This window comes from Macrobrachium rosenbergii, chromosome 4 (genome assembly GCF_040412425.1).
Source record: "Macrobrachium rosenbergii isolate ZJJX-2024 chromosome 4, ASM4041242v1, whole genome shotgun sequence".
In the NCBI taxonomy this organism is placed as follows: domain Eukaryota; kingdom Metazoa; phylum Arthropoda; class Malacostraca; order Decapoda; family Palaemonidae; genus Macrobrachium; species Macrobrachium rosenbergii.
Genome location: NC_089744.1, coordinates 313,993 through 328,710, shown reverse-complemented (window position 1 = coordinate 328,710; position 14,718 = coordinate 313,993). Strand labels below are relative to the sequence as shown.

The 14,718-nt window shown below is 42.6% G+C and overlaps 1 protein-coding gene across 1 annotated transcript in view; it reads left to right on the top strand.

The window, feature by feature from the left end:
- The first annotated feature begins 4,605 nt into the window (after positions 1–4,605).
- The window catches only part of LOC136836389 (endoplasmic reticulum junction formation protein lunapark-A-like), a 209,044-nt gene continuing 198,931 nt past the window's right edge, over positions 4,606–14,718 (top strand). The window contains exon 1 of the mRNA XM_067100586.1: positions 4,606–4,657. Coding sequence (XP_066956687.1) covers positions 4,621–4,657 — 37 coding nt within the window. The 5' untranslated portion in view covers positions 4,606–4,620. The remainder of the gene's footprint in view (positions 4,658–14,718) is intronic.

Genomic DNA, 14,718 nt, shown 5'->3' with positions numbered 1-14,718 from the left:
ACTACAGAAGAACTGGCTTTGCTTCAGCTCAGGCCTCTGCTAAAGACATGTGTAAGGAAATGAATGTAGAGGCTGTACTCAAAGAGAAAAGATTAAGAAGCACAAAAAAGCACTTTGCTTATGAAGCCCCAGATGAGCCCATTGCAGATGCCATGAAGAGGCTAGAAGCAACATTCTTTAATGTTGTTGACATAGCCTTTGAATCCTTAACTGATAGGTTTAAAACACTGGGTGAAGTGAGAGACAGTTTTGGAGTGCTGCTCAATTTCCAAAAACTGGATGATCAGGCACTGAGCAACCAGTGTGACAACCTCTGCGTGACATTAAGCACCAGAAATGAAAGTGACATTGATGGAAGGGAACTGGCTGTGGAAGTGAAAAAACTTGCCAAGGTTACCCTCAGATGAAACGACTGATCTTGAGCCCCTCACCTTTATCTACAAAAAACATTTGGAGGAACTGTATCCCAATCTGTGGGTTGCCCTGAGAATCGCCTGCACTCTGCCTGTGACTGTGGCCTCAGCAGAGAGGAGCTTCACAAAGCTGGAGCTCATCAAGACCTATCTAAGGCCTTCCATGGGACAGGATCGACTCACTGGTCTTGCAATAATTAGCATCAACCATGAGGTGGGCAAGCAGGTGTCATATGAGGACATCATTGATGACTTTGCGAATAAAAAAGCCAGGAAGCAGACATTTTGAGGATACATTGTTACTGTGAATAATGTGAATTATTAATTGTTTTTCTGGTAAGTGTGTGACTGTGATGTTAATTAAGCATTATTTTAAGTGCTGTTTTTTTATTATCTTTGCACTTTGAAATAGATGTGAAATAAATAAATGTGAAGTGTAATAGTTTCTTGCATCTTAGTAGACCATCTAAAGGGCTAGGAATCGCTTCATCACAGTTTGACAAACCCCTCGGGGATATATGAAGTACCTATCTATCTAGGGCCCCCACAAAGCTAGAAACGACCCTGACCCAATGGCCTAAGCTTCCATGGGATTATGATTGGTAGTTAATGGCAGAGCGGCAAACTGTGACACCGTCGCAAGATTAAATAGGTCAATAGTACAGAAAGTGAGTGACATCCTAAGAAAACACTGTACCTTTCTGAAGACTACTGATAACTACGCAATTACTGTCGCTAGTTTGGGTAACAAAGCTATAAGAGGGTTACTGCACCGCAATAAGGAGCATGAAAAGATAAATGGAAGTAGAAAGAGGGCATGAGGAAACTGGAAATTTTGAGAAAAAAATTATTACGGAAATTAATTTTATTAAAACTATAGCACATACTGCGACAAAATTTAACATACAACTACGTTTACTGAGGTTTCTCTAGAATTGTTGAATGTCCTTCAAAGTGAACTGATTTTTGTCTCCGGAAACCGTTGAGTCCAGATCCAAAGGTTACCACCAGGCCTCTTATTTCCTTTCGTTTGATACACGATTCTTTATCATTATCAAGGCTGTTGTTGTTGGTTGAAAAACTGCTTGAAACTTTTCATGATGAAATAACAGAAGGTTTTTTTTTTTTTTAAATAATAGGGTAGCATCCAGAAATAAATAAAATCCTGAGGTGCAAAGGCATAGGAGAAGAAATGACAGTACGAGAAAGGTAAATTCTGTAAACTTTCACATAACAGGAATGCCGTTATGCCGTAATGCTCAGGTATTGAATATATTTGAAATTTTTATTGGTTTATCTCGCGTTTCCAAATGTCATTTCTTTTATTATTTTTACTCCATTTTAAATTTATATGAAGGAGTAAGTTTCAGGCTACATTGATACTGCATTGGTACGGCATCCTTCATTCTTAAAAGAGAATCTTCCTCAATAGCATTTCTGTCATTATCTATATCAACGGGACTGTCATAATGAGTTTTTTTCATAGTTTAAGAATCCTAGGTAATTTCTTGTAACGGAAATATGAGCAGTTGGCTTATTATAATTGTTTTTACTCCACATTGCGACACCAGGTTCAGAGATTGCTCCGCTCATTTATCAATTACCCCTCCCGTTCGCATCGTTTGATGCATCTCGTGACGTCACGAGCTCCACTTCATTGCCGCGAGCCCAGCAGTACTGGTATACCATTAGACGCCGGCACTAGCGGATCACACGCGGGGGGCGGGGGGGCAGCTGTTGGTGGCGCACCTGGGAACGTACCCCCATCAAAAATAATAATATTGAAGATTTAGATAATAATAACATAAATAAGAAATATAAAAATGGGAAAAATAAACAAAAATTGATTAAAGAAATATATATACAGTATGTATATAATATGAAAATTAGTGGGGCCCCCATGAAATTTTTCTGGATCCTCTAGTGGACGGCGGGGTTGACTGGTGGGCATGGAAGAATCCATGAAGCTAACTACAGTCTAGATAGAACTCTCTTGACCATAGACCTAACAAATGTGAACCCAAACATCGCACATGTCAGAAATTGCAAGCACTTCGGCCGATTGCACCTGCTGAAGGTGTGCTGTATCGTTATCATATGCCTAGGTTTATATATATATATATATATATATATATATATATATATATATATATATATATATATATATATATATATATATATATAGGCTACAGTATATACATATATATGTGTGTATACAGTGTATATATATTATATATATATATATATATATATATATATATATATATATATATATTTGTATAGGTTAATAGGTTTAAAGTCCAGAGGTTTTTTGGATTATACCTCTTGAAAGAAGACGTACACTTATTCATCTACAGCGTTATGTCCTTCGGGCTCTAAACATCTACACCTCCCTACTATTATATGACGTGTAAGAAAGGTCTAATGTTATAACGTTTATCATGTTTTGGATCATTTCTCGCTTAGGTTTCGAGTATACACAGGGAAATGTAAATCGCTTGAAATTTTCAAAGACATTCACACCGCCCTTCGTAGCATCTGCAATTTGAGGTACTATTGACCAAGGGCTCCAATATATTGTGTTTTGAGGAAGTGGAAATATTCCCATGAAAAGAAGCTGGCCAATGAACTGCTTATTTCACTCTTGTCTCTTTTTATGGTCTTACACTTAAATTGTACCTTACTTTTTCTTATGAAAAAGATCTTCAGTGTAAAAGGGGCTTGAAATACTGCAGAGGTGACAAAAACGTCATGGAACAGTAAACTACAGGGTCCCTTTTCTTCCATTGACAATGACTAACATTGGTTCTTCGTTAGGTCGGCACAATTTTTGAATTTCTTTTTGGTGAAGATTTGCTTCTAGAGTGAAATCAGTGTCTTGTATTTCATCATTATTGTCCTGGATAAGAATAACATCTTCCATTTAATTAAATGTCAACAAAAAAGTTCATTTCATTCAATTTGTCGTTCACGAGATACGGGCCTACAAACGGCAGGCTTCATTGGAGAGACCTGTTTCTTTTCTTTCTCTTTAAATCTTCTGTTGAAAACTCCTACAAAGTTAACAGACTACACATAACGAATGAGCGGCATGAAGACTCCATATGGAAATCAGTCTGCAGAGAGAGTCAGGTTATAAGAAAAGGTGATAAATACATATAAATAGATATGAGGGAATAGGAAATAAAAACCGATACACCTGAAATTCAGATGTTAGCAGAAAGCAGGGATGGCTTTGCTGCTCGCTTAAATATTACGCGACCAATAGATTCCACAACTGCACTAGGCAATATATTCCACATTTTATTTATAGCCAAGATAACCTAGTAAATTGGGCAGCATTACACCCATCGCTTGAAAACGATATACCCTTTTGCAGCAACAGCCTGTTTATAATAACGTTGGTGAAACACAAACCGTTAAGAGCATTTACAGGGGAATCAGTGCTCGAATACAGCTACCAAAAGTTTTATTAGTGTTTTTATAGACGACACCAAGTCATGACAAAGTTCACCAACAGCACTAATAATTGTTCTCATTTTTTGAACCAAACTATGCCTATCAAATAATGCGATTTCTTTAAAAATATCTTTATTTCAAAGAGGATATTTGAAAAAAAAACCCAAGAACGAGAGAGGGATAGAAAAAAGTGTCATAAATAAGAATAAATACTAAACTGGCCAAGATATATTTTTCTCATCCTGTTACAAGACACCAACTCCCGGTCACAGACCAAGGATGCTTGAATAAGAGCTAGATGTAGTTACCAGAAACCTGTAAAAAATGTGCGCGTTCGAAAACAGTCTCGAAGGATTTATTTGAATTTGTGTGTGAACCTGGGAAACATAAATTATACTGAAATCCAAGTATTTGAGTTTGATATCCACCATGCTGGTTGGGGGATTTGCTTGAAGAAAAGTGCCTTTTGAATGTTGTTTCGTCGACCAAGTGGTCAGCAAAATATTAAGTAAAAGTTGGTCAACGGTTTGAATCCAAATTTTAACTGAATGAGTTATTACAAATTTAAATAGTGATTGGGATGGACTTTCACGGTACAAGTGTCTGTGAAAACTCTGACAGTGCAAGTGTCATATAAGATAGTGACTGGTACGTGGATCAACCATTTTGGCAGCTGGGTCGACCAGAAAAGGAAGACTCTACGTGATTAATATGAAACGGATAGGGATGGAACTCGAATTACTATTGGATGTTGCAGTTATATAAAATCCTCAGACTTCAGGTGGGTACGTTGAGTTCATTTTTTGCCCGTTCCTTGAACCATAACCCTATAGATTGTATTTTTCCACCATTATTAATTTGGTAGAAACCATTGATCTAGGTTATTGTAATTTGGACTTGAAAATATAGTTTTCTGAGTTTAGGGTTTACTCTGAATGTTTCTGACGTTCTTTTCGGTAGCAAATTAGTACCGGTACGTTTAGAGGTGGTCTAGTGGACCATCCCAATAGACTATCCTGCAGTCCTGGGAAGCGCATTGGAAAAGCGGGGTTTAGAACTATAGTATAACTGCACGGCTTATTACCTTGGAAATTGAGTTTTCTACTGTATTTTAGTTGCTTATCAAGAGTTTACCATTATGGCAGTCGACTGTAATTAACCTCAGAACTGAAGTTATTGTATGATGGCCATCTGGGAATGCTATCATGCATGCACAGTTTTATAGGGAAACTTTTGGTTAAAAGTGAAGTTTACTTCACCGTGGGGTCCCCCCCCCCGCTAAGTAACTCGACCTACTAGGTTAGGTTAGGTTAGCACAGCTCCTTTTATAATAGGTGCCCTGGTAAAACTATCGATCAGTTGCGCACGGACTATTAACTTGGAAATTTATCGTTCCTATACTTTTATTTTGCTGATGAAGGCAATGGTGTTGTTTATCGTCGGTCACTTATTATTAACCTCATCTCTATCCAACATGGTTGGGGACCCTTTGGGAACGCGTGGTTTTGGATGGAGGAAGTCACTGGGAGGAAGATTGGGCTGTTATGTTGTTGTTATGGAATGGTTACTCGCATGTGCAGGTCACTAGGGAGCCATATGTTCAAGAAGGGATTGGCCAAGGAAACCTATTTTAAAAGGAACTAGACTAAACCTAACCTAACCTAACTTAACTTAGTAGTCTATGTTACTTAGCTGGGGGGGGGGGCAGAAGTTCCCCTGTAACATTGTGCACGTGCGTTAACATTTCAGGATGGCCAGCGTACAAAATCATAAAAGTTCTGAGGTTAATTACAGTTGGCCAACAAAAATAACATTAAATTCTTGATAAGCAACCAAAATAGTATAGAAAAATAAATTTCCAACGTAATACCCCATGCGGAGTTGTACTACAGTTCTACTGGTTTCTTTAGCTATTCCCTTTTTGAACATATGACTCCCATATACCTTACAAGGAACCACTCCAAGGTGGCCAGCATAACATGTCTGTTCTCTCTCCCTGTGTTTTACCCCACCCAAAGCAACCCCCCCCCCATTCCCAAAGGGTCCCTGATAAAGATGTGAGGTTAATAATAATTGACCACCAGTAAACACCACTACCTCCTTTATCGGCAATACTACAAGTATAGGAAAGTGGGGATTTTGGATGGGAGAAAATGCCTAATGAGTAAAATAGGTCCTTAAGTTTAATTATAGTTATCATTAAGATCAAGGTAAGTTTATGGAATGTTTTCAAAGTACCCTAAGCCAATAACCTGCACTAGAAGGACCTGGTACTGCGAGGTATGGTAGGTTTTGTGTTGTTTGTTAGGTCACTTGCTAACAAACGGACCTCAGAAACTTTAAAAGCAGACATTAAAACTTGGGAAATTATATTTTAAAGTCCAAAACGCAATAATGGTTTAAAGTGAAATTTTACCTTTTGTCCAGTAGTGTTGTGTCGAGCAATATGGGTGACCCCAGGAGGAGATGAGTTTTAAGGGGGTATGAAAACCAAATATGAGTAACTTGCACCAGGAGGAATTGTAAACAAGTAAAAAATGTGCCGAAGTTTCTGAGTCGCAATCGTGTTTTAAGTACAGCGTATAGGCCTAATCAAGGCCACCGAAAATAGATCTATCTTTCAGTGGTCTTGGTATAATGCTGTGTGATCAGCCCTTTAACTCCCATGAAACTTTACCCACAGCCTGGTGGTGGTCTGGCCTATATTGTTGCCAGATACATGATTACAGCTAACTTTAGCCTTGAAAAAAATAAAAACTACTGAGGCTAGAGGGCTGCAATTTGGTATGTTTGATGATTGGAGGGTGGATGATCAACATACCAATTTGCAGCCCTCTAGTGTCAGTAGTTTTTAAGATCTGAGCGCAGACAGAAAAAAGTGTGGACGGACAAACAAAGCCGGCACCATAATTTTCTTTTTGGAAAACTAAAAAGGAACAAATCACCTTGTTAGGTTCATAATTAGGACATAACACATGTTAGAGTGAGTGGCAAGGACAGTTAGGCCAACAGGGATGCATTCTAATCTTCCCAAGCCAAATCTAAGAGTGCTGGGTATAACCTAACCTGACAGTGGTGGTCAAACCCCCTTGATGTAGCCTAAGTTGACATTTAAATACCATGAGTTGTAAAGTAAAATAGAGGGATGCAAACCTAACTTGACCTGGTCATATATAGGGACTTGGCTTTGGTATGGGTTACTTAACAACCTGTGGTATTGTTTACTTAACAACCTGGTAGAAGATACAGCTGAAATAGTATGATCATTGTCTGTTTAGTATTTAGTATTTTCAGATCCCTTTAATGTTAAACCAGGTGCCTATATGTACTTGGTGAACTAACAGTAAGGAGTTTGGTTAGTTTTGAAGTGTCTTGCTCTGCAGTGGTGTCTAGCACCATATTTCTCCACCTTCAACAGTTTTCCAACTGTGTACTGTAACATCAGAGCACATAATATGTGCATGCTTGTTGTTCTCTGCATTTGTCATGGCTCCCTGTCTTGGGTTTAGTGTGCTAGTTCACCCATGGAATATGTCGTTTTTATGACTTAAGAATTTTTAAACTAATATCCTAAATTTGGTCTTGAGTTTTTCTTGGTATTTTTTAACTTACATACTGGATCTTAATATGTATAATACAGAAAGCATATTAAAATCTATTGGAAGTATACTGTTACTGATATATTTACCAGTAACTACTGTTACTCATTAACACATCTGAATTCTCTATTTTTCGTCATACATAGAAACGGGGGCTCCCAGTCAGATTTTGTTTGTCTCCGTTCATTATGGCAGAGGCTGTCACGAAAAAATGGATCCGTTTTTTCTCGACAATCCTTCACAACGTTCAGGATAATTGAGGGGGAGTAATAAGCAGGCGGCTGAGCTCGTGGTTCATTTTTTTTTTTTTTAAATATGTTTGGTTATTATTTGTGTCCGGTGAATTGTCTGTGTCGGGAATGTCAAAGATGCTCTTTTTTATATAATTTGAGTACCTTCATTAGTAAAGTAACCTATGTAGAAATTTTGAGAGAGAACCACAGTGACAATGAGACATGCAGAGGGGCAAAATGCGTCTTTCTCAAAGGGTATCGCTTTCAGGTAAGGTACGCACCTCCCCGTCATCACCTCCAAAGCCAAATTGTTCATTTTAAAGTCAAGAGCCAGTTCCTTTAGTATGCTAAATTGAGTTTGGGTCATTTCGGCCGTAAGTCATTTAGGCCATAAGCATGTTTATGTGCAAAATGGGCGCTGTGTTTAGTACCAGCCCCTTGGGAATATACGTAAAACATAAAATAATAATAGTAAATACCATAAACATAATGGTAAATACCACAAACATAACGTCTTGCATTGTTTTGGATGTTACGGCCTAAGTGACTTACGGCTGAAATGACCAGGACTGGCTTAATTAATCCCTTCACATTTTTGGCATCCAGAGTCTGATATAGCTAATGTTCATTTAAAGTGTAGCCTGATTGTTCGGTAATAAGTTTTGTGCAAAATTGTAGCCTTTAGAGGTGTGTATTTTTGAGTTTTATGGTTTTTTTTTTTTATAGCTTTCAGCATTGTCTCTTGTACCTGACCACGTGGTCCTTGTATGTTAATGTATGTTAAATTTAATTAGTCTGTTTTTTAAAAATAAAATTGAAAAATCCTGCTTGATCTTGCTGGACCTTTGCTTTCATGTCTACTGGTAGAGCCCTTCAGGCCTGATCATCCCAGTCCCGTGCCATCAGGGACTTAGAACCCTCCCAGTCATGGGGGAAAATTCGCGACATTTTGGTCCTTTGAACCGGATGGTCAGTATCGGTGAGCATTAGGAACGTCCAACAAGGGATGGTTTTTCGAGTTGGCTGAGGAAGTGATGAGAGTGACAAGGGCATAATAGAAGTTCAGAGAACAGCGATCAGTGTTTTTTCGCAATGTGGAATTTAGATGTGAACTGAAGAAACATGGCTGTCGCAAGTAACTTGCAGGCCAGTTCGCTGTTTACTTTACTGACAGATGTGATAGCAGAAGCCTATTGTGAACTGTTGGAGACACGCGCTACGGCAGTGTACCAGAATCTGATTGATCGCATTAAAGCAGATGAGCAGATGTTGAGAAATTTCTTTTTGACTAGCACAGCAAAGTTGGAATCAAGTTTTGAGTTGTCAATTCACCAAGCGCTCGATGGAGCGAATAATGTAATTGCCCTTCTCCTTACCAGAATTGAATTCCTTGCTAGTGTATCGCAGCAACAGACTAGATTGCCGACGTTGAAAGAACTTCCTTTACCCGTGTTTAATGGTGAGATTAGCGAATACGCTACTTTTAGAGAATTGTTTGATGTTCATGTTAACAGACATACTGATTTAGATAACGTAACTAAGTTTACATATTTGCTTGGTGCCCTCGAGAAAGAACCGCTTAGAGTAGTCAAGGCTTTAAGTGTAACCACTGCTAACTACAATGTTGCATTACGGTTGTTGGAACGTTACTGTAGTAATCAGCATTGAGTTGACAGTGTTGTTAGAGCAAAATAAACGCTTGAGTACAGTAGATCTGGGGCAGGTAATGGTCATGAGTTTGATTCATCAGAAGCTCTCCAAAGGTGATGTATAACCGGGAGCCAAGGGCATGCAGACCACGGTCTGCACTCCCCCCCCCTCCACCTGTTGCACTGAAGAAACCTGCTTCTAAGGCCAGCGGAAGGCCAAAAGGCTGCCTTGAGCCCAGGATGGTGATGAGAAGGTACTAATCGTCTTGGTCCCACACCTTCAAGACAAAGTCTTACAGGTGTGCGCCTCTTCCTCGATCAGTGAATCCGTAAGTAGACACACAATGTGAGTGGAATATGCAAGCATATTCGAAGGTTCCTTCAATTAAGCATTAGCCTAACTCCTTCCTGATACTTCAAAGAGGAAAGAAGGATGGAGGAATGGAAGCAGACTTCCATTCTCTGCCATGGGGAAGCTTCTGCAAGATGACAGGATACTGAGACAATTGGCTCCAGCCAGGCTGGTATTTCCCGAATCGGTAGCACGGGAGAGGAAGCAAGATGAAAAGAATTGCCGAGACCTAATGGAAATAGATACTTTCCCGAAGGAATCCATTCCCAGGTCTCGGCAATGTCGCTACCAGCTCCAGAGACTCGATCAGTATCATTTCATCCAGGCATCAGCAGTAGGAGAACTTCTTTCTCTCTTCCCTTTTTCCCTCCTCCCTTACGGAAAGGAGGATGGAAAGAGACAAAGTTATGTGCACTTTCCTAGAAGGGAAGAAGAGGGCTATGCATTTCATAGAACTCAAGCGACCCTCGAGACTCCCAAAAATCGGGAGTGGCTGCTTTCGGTTTCCTAAGAAATCGGGAAGAGCCAGGCATGGAACCAGTCTTAGATGCAGACTTACAAGACTGGCAACAAGGGCGTGGCCTTGAGAGGCTGCGCTCTCACGGCCCCCGAAACGCCAGACCCCACAGGAGAATGCGAATCGGTTCCCGCCCGAGGGCGGAAAGACCCAACAAGAGAAACTTGTTTCCTGGAAGAGAGGCAGTCCCTTAGAAGTCCCCAGGACTCCTGAAGGGAATTTCTTCCCTGCTTCTTCTGGTGTTCGAACCAATAGGATCAAGACACCAGACTGGGAACCTGACCGAGCACCGGTAAGCACTCGAGGAGCGCCTGTGGTGCTGGCAGGAAGAGCTGAGACACCTGGGTGCCTCAGCCCTTTCTCTTGCGCTGCTCCCGAACTGGGCCAGGGAGATTACTCTCCAGACCAGATCGGGATACTCAATATTCCACCAAATCTTGAGCACTCAGAGTGGCTCGCAAACAAGCGCCCGAAGCAGCCCCCATCTTAGAGGCGGAACCTCTAGGACTGGGAATGGGATCGCAAACCAAGGTCTGTGTGCCTGTGGCTCCCGAAACACAAACACAGGAGTATGCGAATCGGTTTCCTAACCCAAAGGTCGGGAAGAGCCAACGAGAGACCCACTGCCTCCTTGGAAGGAGGCAGTCCCTAGACGTCCAAGGGCATCAATGGTAAAGAAGCAGCCTTCCTCTCTTTTGGCCGACAGAGGTCTGTCTGGATTCTGGGACCACCTTGGACCTCAGGAGAGGAAGGGAAGAGGAAGCAGAAGACGAAATCGAAGACGAGTTGAAGAAGATGGCAGCTACTTCCACAGGGTGGCTTCCTTCACCTTCACTCCGACATCATCTACAGGCTGGTGGACACGAAACATGGTAACCTCCAGGGCAGCTAGGCAGGAACACAACGGAAGCAGCCCAGGACACGACCACCAGGAGAAGCAGCAGGCACGATCAGGACAGCCAATGCAGGAGCTACGGAAGCGGTTCGGAAGGTAGGAGCTACTGCAATGGCCAGGAACGTTGCTTCTACAGGGCGACTTCCTTCACCTTCACTCAGACAACTACAGGATGGCGGACATCGTAACCTCCAGGGCAGCTAGGCAGGAACACAACGGAAGTGGCCCCGGGCACAACCACCAAGAGAAGCAGCAGTTACTATCAGGACAGCCGATGCAGGAGCTACGGAAGCTGTTCGGAAGGCAGGAGCTACAGCAACGGCCAGGAACGTCACATGAAAGTCACCAGCAGTAACAGGAATGATCAGGGCGGCTGTGGCAGGAGACTAGGAAGAGCCGCCCAGAGACTGTCGTCGAGTTAACAAGAGCATAACACAGGAAACAGCAGGAGCAGATGGACCACCAGGAGAAGCAGCAGGCATGATCAGGACAGCCGATGCAGGAGCTACGGCAGCGGTTCGGAAGGCAGGAGCTACAGCAACGGCCAGGAACGTCACATGAAAGTCACCAGCAGCGACAGGAATGATCAGGGCGGCTGCGGCAGGAGACCAGGAAGATCCGCCCAGAGACTGTTGTCGAGTTAACAGGAGCATATAACACAGGAAACAGCAGGAGCAGATGGACCACAGATACGCCAGAGGCAGTGCCACGGCATACATGAAGGCCAGCTATGACAGCAATCAATTCACATCGGTGGGAACAGAGTCGGAATGATCCCGACGTGGAACTGTCCTTCCAACCAGGTACTGTGGTCGGTCCCGAAGCAACAATGAATGAACGTCGGGACTCCATCATGCAAGATATCCCCTGAGATATCCAGCCAACTACTGCCGTGTTTGCGATGCTCACTGTCAACCTGAAAGAAAAAGCAAAGATGATTAGTAGAGGGAGACTCCTCTCGCTACAAGGGTAACTGTCCTACACAGCGAGAGGAGGCCCCTAGAAGAGGTTGCTTGACCGCCCGTGGCCCCGCACCCCCTCCTCACAGTCTTCGCCCGACGAGTGAGCGAAGAGGGCAAAGGAGAGATAAGGAAGAATCTACAGAGAGAGGAGAGAGAGAGAGAGGACAGAGGGGAGGCCACCAAGGGTGCCATGGAAGCGGAGTTTACCAATGACGCCCACAGATTCCCCCCACCACAACTCTAAGCGCAGGCGGAAAAAACAACACTCAGCACAAGTAGGAAGGAGTAGTGATGCCCCTTGTACACAGAGGGTGGCCCAGGATGGGAAGCGAACTCTTACGTCCCAATCAATGTAGGGGAGCAAAGATATTACGTCCCAATCAAATATCTCTGAATGTACAGGGGAATGCCTTCAGTATCTAAATAAAGGGTTACTGGAAGAGAAGCATTACTACTCAGTTACGCTTCTCTAAATACACCCTTAGCCGTCAAACCCAAGACACAACGCAGGGGAACAACGGCTTATGCAAGGTTATCACAAATCATGGGTTTGTACTAATAAATATCAGACACGCAGTATATACACAACAACACAGAAAGATCCCACCAGGATAATAAGAGCTTAACAACAGTCAGGCAGAGAGATCCGAAACCACGTCTGCAACGCAAGACGGCTGAAAGCAAACTGGAATGTTTACATCCGGTCAGGCGGGTATTCCCGCCTACCTGATGGTAGTTACTGCCTAACCACCTTGCTCAAGAGTCTAACGGCCGTTTCCAGCCTGCGCTGAAAGTAATTCCTAATGTAAAGGACTGACGGTTTGTGTATCTTGTCGGAACAAATTGTGATTTGTTCCCACATAATGTACAAACCATCAGTCCTTTACATTAGGAAGATTCACTGGTTGGAGGGAGGAATCTGAGAGAGTCTTTATGAACTGACTGGAGTTCGCTGCACTTTGTATTCCCCTCCTGGTTGATAGACAAAGTGATCGGGTTGTAGGAAATGTGTGATCAATTGTCAGACTTCTGAGTTGTTTTTCCGCATGAATGAGGAAGACATCATTTCATACGAAATAGGCCAAGATGAACCATAAAAAGTTGGTGACAGTGAGGCAAATACAAGTATCGGGTCTGTCTCATTATCATGGTCTCCTTCCTCACCTTGCTAGATGGAGTGGGTTTGCTTCTATGATGCTGAAAGGAAATAGAACGGAAGCTCAAAGTGTATGCTTACCTGCATTGACCACCAGATCCAGTATGTAACAGCACATCTGCTCTATGCCCACAGGAAGAGAGCAGGGGGAAGAGAAGAGGGAGAGGCCAGTCACTCCCACACTCATTCTCACATCCACAATTGCGCATCTTAGGTGAGATGCAACCCTCTTCTGTTAGTGGAGCCGGATAAGCTGCACAACTTGTTGAGCAGTCATTACAGGTCCCAAGGAAAAGTTGTCCAAGGGCTTGTGGGCAATATCCCGAAGGTAGAAAGAAGTGAAGGTGGTCTGTTGTGACCACACCCTCGCTTTCAATACCTGAGGAACCAACAGGTTCTTCCGCAATGTGAGGGTCGGACCAATGCTCCGGACTTTGTGAGCTCTCAGGTGGAAGGTACCAGTGTCGTCTTCTCCAGCAGCAGAGTACGTTCTCCTAATCGTCTCACAAAACCAGAAAGAAATCCGTGTTCTTGTACACCTCTTTCTTGGTTGAGCCAGCACTAATGAAGAGTCGTTGACACTCAGGCCAGAGATGGTGAGTTCTCTTCATATAGCCCTGCAGCACTCTCAGAGGACACAGTAGCATCTTGTCTGGGTTGTGAGGTTCAAGAAATATCAGAAGTGAAAGACTGATCCTTTATTATTCTTGACAGGTGTTTATAATACAGAAAGCAGACGGAAAGGTAGCGGGCGACCTGAGGCCCCCTGCTGCTCCCATACAAAGGTTGTGTTTGTTAACAGGCATAAAAAGACATATATAATGCGTTACAGAACATGTAAAAGGCCAGTATATATATCGGCGGACAGGCCATACAATGATGCATACAATGAGATACATAATCTGAAATATCAACAAGTAACGTATATGACGTGATTAATGTACGCATGAAGTGAGAAACACAAGAAAGGAGAGGCGGTTTTACGCCCTTAGAAATACTCTCCCCCCAAGACAGTGATTAGAGGAGCAATTATTGGATGAAAATAACATTAATCACACAGACGCTGAGGCAGTCGGAGCAGGCCCCTGCTCCTGGAGAACTGTGGGTGTGGGGTGGAACTGACATCTGGGGTTGGCTCAATGTGTTTCCTGGTCCCCCCTTTGGCACGGCATGGCTGAAAGTGCACCCGAGCAGACCAGGAGCCAACCCCAGATGTCAGTTCCACCCCACACCCACAGTTCTCCAGGAGCAGGGGCCTGCTCCGACTGCCTCAGCGCCTGTGTGATTAATGTTATTTTCATCCAATAATTGCTCCTCTAATCATTGTCTTGGGGGGAGAGTATTTCTAAGGGTGTAAAATCGCCTCTCCTTTCTTGTGTTTCTCACTTCATGCGTACATTAATCACGTCATATATGTTACTTGTTGATATTTCAGATTCTTTATGTATCTCATTGTATGCCGATATATATACTGGCCTTTTAC